Source organism: Dipodomys ordii, unplaced genomic scaffold (assembly GCF_000151885.1).
Source record: "Dipodomys ordii isolate 6190 unplaced genomic scaffold, Dord_2.0 Scaffold108, whole genome shotgun sequence".
NCBI classification, from domain to species: Eukaryota; Metazoa; Chordata; class Mammalia; order Rodentia; family Heteromyidae; genus Dipodomys; species Dipodomys ordii.
The window spans coordinates 563,614-572,155 of record NW_012267324.1 but is presented as its reverse complement, the minus strand read 5'-3'; the positions used below and the strand labels follow the sequence as shown (position 1 = coordinate 572,155).

Sequence of the window (8,542 nt, the reverse complement as noted above, 5' to 3'; positions counted from 1 at the left end):
GCTGTAGCTCAAGTAGTAGAGCGCTCGCCTTGAGCTGAAGAGCTGAGGGACAGCGCCCAGGCCCAGAGTTCAAGCCCCACGACCGACAAAAAAAAAAAAAAAAAAAGAAATAGGATCACTGAAAGTTTTCCCACGTTCCTTACATAGGATGGGTTCTTTCTATTTTAAGTGCATTCATAGTTGTTTTTGTTGTTGGTTTTAGGACTTGAACTCTGGGCTTGGGTGCTGTCCCTGAGATCTTCAGCTCTACTGCTCTGCCACTTTTGAGCCACAGCACCACTTCTAGTTTTCTGGGGGTTAATTGGACATGACAGGCTCATGGAAGTTCCTATCGGGGCTGGCTTTGAACTGTGATCCTCAGATCTCAGCCTCCTGAGTAGGATTGCAGGTGTGAGCCACCAGCACCCAGCTCTGGCTTATTTTTTGATTCATTTAATGACTTTTTCTTTAAGTTGTACTAAGGAATCAAACCCTGGGCTTCAAGCAGGGTAAATAAGCTCTCTACCAATAAGCCACAATCCCAGTCCAAATACATGTTTTATTTGCCAGTTCTGGGGCTTGAACTCAGGGCTTGGGGACTGTCCCTGAGCTTCTTTTAATCAAAGCTAGCACTCTCCCACTTGAGCCATTTCCGGCTTTTTGTGTGTATGGGGTACTGAGGAATTGAACCCAGGGCTTCACGCATGCTAGGCAAGCATTCAGTCACATTCTCAGCTCCCAAATTCAAGATTTCGAACATCAAAGTAGTCTTTCCTACATTGTTTACATACATAAAGCTTCTCCCCAGTGTTTTATTTTGTGTGTGTGTAAGGAACTGGAATCACTGAAGGCTTCTCCACATTCGTTACAGGGGAAGGGTTTCTCTTCATTGTGAGTTCGCTCGTGTTTCCGACGACCACTGAGAGTAAAGAAGGCTTTCCCACACTGCTTACACACATAGGGCTTCTCTCCAGTGTGAGTTCTCTCGTGGATGAGACAGTGACTGGATTGCCCGAATGCTTTCCCACACTGATTACAGACGTAAGGCTTCTCTCCAGTGTGAGTCCTCTCGTGTATGGTCAGATAGCCGCAGGACCTGAAGGCTTTTCCACACTGTCTACATACATAGGGCTTCTCTTCAGTGTGGGTTATTTTATGTTTGTGCAAGGAGCTTGAGTCACTGAAGGCTTTCCCGCACTCTTTACACAGAAAAGGTTTCTCACCACTGTGAATTCGTTCATGCTTTCGAACATCACTCAAAGAATAGAAGGTTTTCCCACACTGCTCACACACACACGGCTTCTCTCCGGTGTGAGTCCTTTCATGTCGGATGCGGTGACTTGACTGCCGGAAGGCCTTCCCACAGTAGCTGCACACGTAAGGCTTCTCCCCACTGTGCGTCCTTTCGTGAATTTTAATGTAACTGGAAGAACGAAACGCTTTCCCACATTGCTGACACACAAACAGTTTCTGTACGGTGCTCGCAAACATTTCAGGGGAAGTGGGATGACTGAAGACATTCCCACACTGCTGACACTCGTGGGTTCTCACTCCTGCGTTGGTGCTGTCAGCGTTCTGGAAGCACTGGGGGTCGCTGAAGGCTCTCCCACACGTACATTTACACGGCTTTTCTTCAAACTCCCGATACTCATAGAGTTTGGAGTCAGAGCAAGTTCTGAGAGCCATACTCAGGGACGATTGCCTGAGGAAGATGTCAAAGACGCCTGCTTCCACTCCAGCGGGGGTTTTAATGTTCAGAACAGCATCTAGAGTACTGTGGAAGATTTCTCCACCTTGAATAGCTTCTTTTTGTCCAGAGTCTCCATCTTTTCGTCTTGTCAGTTGTGGGGCTTGAACTCTGGGCCTGGGCGCTGTCCCTCAGCTCCTCAGCTCAAGGTGAGCATCATACCACTTGAGTCACAGCACCACTTCCGGTTTTCTGGTGGTTCATTGGAGGTTAAGAGTCTCTCACATACTTTCCTACCTGGGCTGACTTTGAACTGCAATCCTCAAGTCTCAGCCTCCTGAATAGCTAGGATTACAGGTGTGACCACTGGTGCCCAGCAAGTCTTCATATATCTTAAACCCTGGAAATAAGTGAGAGGGCATGACTGAGTCATTACTTTGTCATGACTTAGCAGGAGAGCTATCAGTTTGATGTCCTGTTAGAATTTTATTTTATTTTTTTGGGTCCGGTCATGGGGCCTGAACTCTGGGCCTGGGCGCTGTCCCTCAGCTCTTCAGCTCAAGCCTAGCGCTCTACGAACTGAGCCACAACGCCACTTTTGGCTTTTTTTTTTTGCTTATGTAGTGCTGAGGAATCGAACCCAGGGCCTCATGCATGTAAGGCAAGCGCTCTACCACTGAGCCACCTTCCCAGCCCGTGTTAGAATTTTAGAATACAGATGCAGTCTTATCATGAGGCATCTTCATATGGTTCCCACGACAGACTAGCTCACCTTTTCTTTTTGCTGGTCATGGGGCCTGAACTCTGGGCCTCGGCGCTGTCCCTCAGCTCTTCAGCTCAAGGTGAGCGCTCTACCACTTGAGCCACAGTGCCACTTCCAGCTTTTTCTGTTTATGTGGTGCTGAGGAATCAAACCCAGGGCCTCATGCATTTAAGGCAAGCATACTACCAGTCTACCTTCCCAGACCATGCTCTTTTTTTTTTTTTGGTCAGTTGTGGGGCTTGAACTCTGGGCTTGGGCACTATCCCTGCACTCTTCAGCTCAAGGTGAGCGCTCTACTGCTTAAGTCATAGTGCCACTTCCTATTTCAGCTTTAAATAAAGTTAGTTGAGTATTTCTTTTGTGAACAGTTGAGATTCAAAGCATTTGAATTTACAACTATTTGCATACGTAAAATGAGATGCTTCGAACAAAGCTCAAAATCCAAACACAAAATCTCTATCTTTCCCATATACCATATATACAAACTCTGAACATAATTTCAGACGTGTTAATTTTGTGCATGGGAGAAAGTTTCCTTACCTTAAAGCATCAGAAATCGTTGTTTTTGGCAAAAGACCGGAGGTCCAGAGGCTTCCAATGTTAAAACATTTTGGATGTGCAGATTATGGTGGTTCTACCTAAATCCATTTTTGGAGAACATTTCCTGAGATCAAATCAATATGAACTTGAGCTTAATTGTATGGTTTCTTTGGTTGAAAATTCTTTTCTAACTTTTTTTTTTTTTTGGGGGGGGAGTCTGTTGTGGGGCTTGAACTCTGGGCCTGGGAGACATCCCTGAGCTCTTCAGCTCAAGGCGAGCGCTCTACAGCCACAGCGCCACTTCCAGTTTTCTGGTGGTTAATTGGAGATAAGAGTCTCATGTGGACTTTCCTGCCCAGGCTGGCTTTGAACCGTGATCCTCAGATCTCAACCTCCTGAGTAGCTAGGATTATAGGAAAGTGCTACCAGTGCCCGGCCTTTTCTAACTTTGTAAGTATAAATTATCTTAGTTATCTCCTGGGACTTTAGCATACCTCTTCAGTGGTCTGGTCTTCCCTTTCTTGTTCTATAATGTCGATCCAGAACATCATTACAAATGATGACAACTTTACAGAGTAATCACGAGATTCCAGTTACATTCACGGCGTGACACGAGCATGTCTGGCAGGTTTACCCAAATGTTCTCATGCCACATTCCACATGACTGAGCAGCACGGGAGAACAACAGTGCCTCGCTCCCTGAGTGAGCAGGTCAGGGAAGGAAGTGGTCCTTACGTATGGAGGCCAGGTTCCGGAAGGTCTCCACCATCACGTCTCTGTATAGCTGCTGCTGGGCTGCATCCAGCAGAGCCCACTCCTCCAGGGTGAAGTTGACAAACACATCATCGAAGGTCACAGCCTCCTGAAACGTCACAAGGGCACACCAGGGAGGAAGGGTGAGACAATAATAGAGATCTACAAGTTTTCATAAAAGGTTTGACACATACACACAAATCTATAATACATGCAATATAAACAGATCCGTCTATAATATAAAGATGAGCCAAATCTAACTGAATAAAAGTGGCCAACATATATTTTACGCAAGTATATTATACATGAAAACCAAAATCCAATTGGGCACACATGTAATCTTAGCTACTCAGGAGGCTGAGATCTGAGGATCATGGTTCAAATCCAGCCTGACCTGAAAAGTCCCCATGAGATGCTTTAATTATCCACCAGAAAACCGGAAGTGAACCTGTGGCTCAAAGTGGTAGAGACACTTTGATCTCTTAAACAATTGTTTCCTTAAAACAATTTAAGGAAAAATGATTCTCAGTACTAATGGAACAGAGAAACAGTCAAAAAAAATAACCAGTAAACAGGGCACCAGTGGCTACAATCCTGAGGACTGAGGTTTAAAAGCCCAAGCATAAGAGACTTCTATTTCCAAATAATCAGCAAGAAGCCGGAAGTGGAGTGGCTCAAGTGGTAGAGTGCCAGCCTGAGCCAAACCAGTTCAAGCCCTAGCACTGCAGACTTATCACACAGCAAAACAGCTAATGGGGTCTGGCATGGGACATACCTTTAAGACTGAGGAATGAGAATTACAAATTCCAGGCCAACCTGGGTTCATTACAAAGTAAGAGACTTGTTTGGGCTACATAATGAAAAGCAGCCTCACCAAAAAAAGGCCAGCTTAAAAATAAAAAACGTAAGGGGCTGGGAAGGTGGCTCAGTGGAAGAGCGCTTGCCTTGCACGCATGAGGCCCTGGGTTCTATTCCTCAGCAAACACATAAGCAAAAAAGAAAAAAGCCGGAAGTGGCGCTGTGGCTTAAGTGGTAGAGCACTAGCCTTGAGCTGAAGAGCTGAGGGACAGCGCCCAAGCCCAGAGTTCAGGCCCCACGACTGGACCCAAAAAATAAAAATAAAAAAATAAAAAACATAAGACTACTCAGAGGGGCTTGGAAATGTGGCTTAGTGGTAAAGTGCTTGCCTAGCATGCATGAAGCCCTGGGTTCCATTCTTCAGTATACCATACACAGACAGAGCCAAAAGTGGCGCTGTGGCTCAAGTGATAGAGTGCAAGCCTTTACCACAGAGAGGCTCAGAGACAGAGCCCAGGCTTTGAGATGAAGCCCAGGACTGGCAAAAAAAAAAAAAAAAGAAAGAAAAGAAACTATCCAGAAATCCAAGCGCTAGTGGCTCACACCTGCAATCCTAGCTACTGAGATCTGAGAATGGCAATTCAAAACCAGCCTACATAGGAAAGTCCACGAGACTCTTATCTCCAATGAACCACCAAAAACCTACAAGTACAGCTGTGGCTCAAGTGGTAGAATGCCAGCATGGAGCAACAAAAGCTCTCTAATACACAAAGCTTTTACAGACTAATCGCAAAATAAAGCAACAGTATAGGAGTGGAATAATCTCTTCCTGAAGACAGGCTCAATTTTGATCATTAACTAAACAGATGAAGAATCAGCTGAAGATTCCAACTAGGCCATACCTTTGTCTCATTTTGATACCAAATGCTTTGTGTTTACAAACCTGAACTATTCTCCCACCTGGCTGTGCGATTACTTAACTGTGTCACCACCTAGAGACAACAGTCAACCCCCAATTCTCCACCAAGTCTCACCACCTGGCCTGCACTGCAGATGCCAGTCCCAAGAATTCCTGACTGGTTACCATTCTCATCCTGAGAGATTTCGCTTCATGAGTTACCTCATTTGCATAAACTTCTAGATAAGAGATGGTCAAAAACTACTTTTGCTGACCCTGAAAATTAACTAACCACAAGAGAAAAGTTTGACATCTTGGTTTGCATTTTGCATGTGGACTTGCTACTCCAAGCCATGTTCCTCACCTAGCAAAAATAGATGACATTATTATAAGGGACCAAAATGACTCCTAACAGAAAAGGTTCCTCAGGACATACCAGGTCTGGTTTACCCTGAGCCATGGTAACAGAGGTAAAAATATAGCTAAAAATTCTCCCCCACAAAATGGATAATAAATAATGATCACAATATGCTCAGGACTGTATGTATATCCTAAGTCCCCCGCCCAGTGCTATGTCTATAAAACCTGAAGTCTGCACCCACAGAAGATGCCTCTAGAAGGTTGGAAGTGCTGTCTTCCCAAGGCATGCCTGTACCATGTAATACACCATCTTTCCCTGCCCTTCTCGAGAAGCAGCTGGCCAGATCTGATGAAATGTGAAACTCCTGGGGTTTGGGCCTAGCGCCTAAAACACTCTATCGTTTCACTGTTTTTCAGGAAATTGGTCTTTAACTCCTCTATCCAGAATGTGGGACAAAAACAATCCCACTACACACTAAAATAAACTCTCAATTTCACAAATAATTTTTTTTCCCCAGCAGGCAGAGCACAACAAAGCTTTTCACTTTATCATTTGGCATAAATTAAAGGAGGATGAAAAAATACTGCAGATGTTAAATTTTACCCAAGTGATGTTTCATGGTTTGTGTGTGTGCGCGTGTACACACATGCATGTGCCAGAACTGTAGCTTAAACTCAGGGCTTTGCACGTCTGGCTTGGCATTTTCACTTAGAGCTGGGGTTCTACCACTTGAGCCATTTGCTGGTTAATTAGCAATTAAAACAGAATCTTTACCCTGGGGCTGATGGCTCACAACTGTAATGCTAGCTGCTCATGAGGCTGAGATCTGAGGACCCTGGGGTTCAAAGCCAGACAGGGAAGGAAAGTCCATGAGACTCTTATCTCCAATTAACCATCAGGAAACCAGAAGTGGCGCTGTGGTTCAAGTGAAGAGCTGAGGGACAGCGCTAAGGCCCAGAGTTCAAGCCCCACGACCCACAAAACAAAAAATAAAACAAAAAAACCACTCACACAAACAGAATCTTCAGAGCTTACTCTCCTGAGAAACTAGGATTACAGGCATGAACTCTGGGCTCCACATGAAATTTTCTCCCTTCCCATAGAATAGTACCAGGGTCAAAAAATGCTGCTCAAGCCACAGCTCAGTCCAACAGTTCTGGATAAACTCCAGCACTCTTTTCCTTTCAGTTCTGGAGACACTGTAAGGAAAAGAAACACAAGCTTTTTTTTTTTTTGGGTCCGGTCGTGGGGCCTGAACTCTGGGCCTGGGCGCTGTCCCTCAGCTCTTCAGCTCAAGGCTAGCGCTCTACCACGTGAGCCACAGCGCCACTTCTGGCTTTTTTCTTTTTGCTTATGTGGTGCTGAGGAATCGAACCCAGGGCCTCAGGCATGGAAGGCAAGCGCTCTACCACTGAGCCACCTTCCCAGCCCTCCCCCCCCACTTTTGTTGGGGGTAGTCATGGCCTGGGTTCTGTTCCCGAGCTCTTCAGCTCAAGGCTAGCGCTTTACTACTTGAGCCACAGCACCACTTCTGGCCTTTTCTGTTTATGTAGTGCTGAGGAATCCAAACCAGGGCCTCATGCATGGGAGGCAAGCACCCTACCGCTGAGCCACCTTTCCAGCCTCTATACTTCCCCTTTTAAAGTGTAACAAGGCCAGATGCTCATTTCCCAAAGCCTCAATATTTTTCCTCAAAAATGGTTGGTTCAGCTGGGTGCTGGAGGCCCACACCTATAATCCTCGCTACTCCAGATGCTGAGATCTGAAGATCCTGGTTCAAAGGCAACACAGGCAGACAAATCTAAAAGACTCTTCCTGTCCAACTATCAAAAGACCAGAAATAGAGGTGTGGCTTAAGAGGTAGAGTACCAGCCTTGAGTGAAAAAGAAACAGTGCCCAGACGCTGAGTTCAAGCCCCAATATCATTAAAAAAACAAAACACCTGTAACAAGGCCAGCCACTTCGAGTCATTAAATCCTCACGTTCTATCTCAAAAATGATTTGCTCTAGCTAGGCGCCAGTGTGACCTGCCTGTCATCCTAGCTACTGAGGAGGCTGAGATCTGAGGGTCGTGGTTCAAAGCCAGCCCAGGCAGGAAAGACTGTGAGACTCTTCCAGAAAACCAGAAGTGGTGCTATGACTCAAGTGGTAGAGCGCTAGCCTTGGGCTGAAGAGCTGAGGGACAGCGCCCAAGCCCAGAGTTCAAGGCCCACAACTGGCCAACAACAACAACAACAAAAAAATGTACTCCACAATCAGCAGAAACAAAACTATCATTAAACGAACCTGAGTCTCTTAGTGCCGACTCTCAAGACAGGCTCACCTCAGGGGGACATGTCCCCTCTCCTCTTACCTTCTTTCTCCAACGTTGGGCTCCTCTCTAGAAAGACCAGCGCGTCCTCCTCACTTTGGGGGTGGAGACCACATGCCAGGAGGATGTCCTTGCCCTCGCTGCCCTGGGTTCAAATGGCCTGATACAATGGGGGGCGGCTGACTCACACCTGTAAGTAATCCAAGCGGCTTTGGAGGCTGAAATCTCTAGTCACTGGTTCGAAATTAGGCTGCGAAGAAAAGCCTGTGAGACTCTCAAATTACCAAAAAGCCAGAAGTTGGACTTGTGGTTCAAGTGGTAGAGCGCCAGCCTTGGGTGAAAAAGGTAAGAGGGCTTGAGTTAGTGCAGCGCGCGCGCTCGCTGTGTCTCACACACACACAGACAGACAGACAGACAGACGCACACGCACGCACACACACAGCCGGGTGACG

The 8,542-nt window shown here is 46.2% G+C and overlaps 2 protein-coding genes across 2 annotated transcripts in view; both read right to left on the bottom strand.

Annotated features, from left to right (window-relative positions):
- Positions 1 to 762: 762 nt before the first annotated feature.
- LOC105994659 (zinc finger protein 239-like) lies at positions 763 to 1,665 on the bottom strand. Its single transcript, XM_013028289.1, has one exon. It carries the CDS (start codon positions 1,663 to 1,665, stop codon positions 763 to 765), a length of 903 nt encoding a protein of 300 aa, XP_012883743.1.
- A 364-nt stretch (positions 1,666 to 2,029) lies between these two features.
- Positions 2,030 to 8,542, bottom strand: part of LOC105994656 (zinc finger protein 558-like) — a 22,951-nt gene continuing 16,438 nt past the window's right edge. The window contains exons 2-4 of the mRNA XM_013028286.1: positions 3,705 to 3,831; positions 2,970 to 3,067; positions 2,030 to 2,066 (exon numbers count right to left, since the gene is read on the bottom strand). Of these exons, the coding sequence (XP_012883740.1) occupies positions 3,030 to 3,067; positions 3,705 to 3,831 (165 nt within the window). The 3' untranslated portion in view covers positions 2,030 to 2,066; positions 2,970 to 3,029. The remainder of the gene's footprint in view (positions 2,067 to 2,969; positions 3,068 to 3,704; positions 3,832 to 8,542) is intronic.

What these genes read in the sequence shown, in the direction of transcription:
- LOC105994659 (XM_013028289.1), bottom strand. Translation starts at nt 1,665, where the DNA reads ATGGCTCTCAGAACTTGCTCTGACTCCAAACTCTATGAGTATCGGGAG.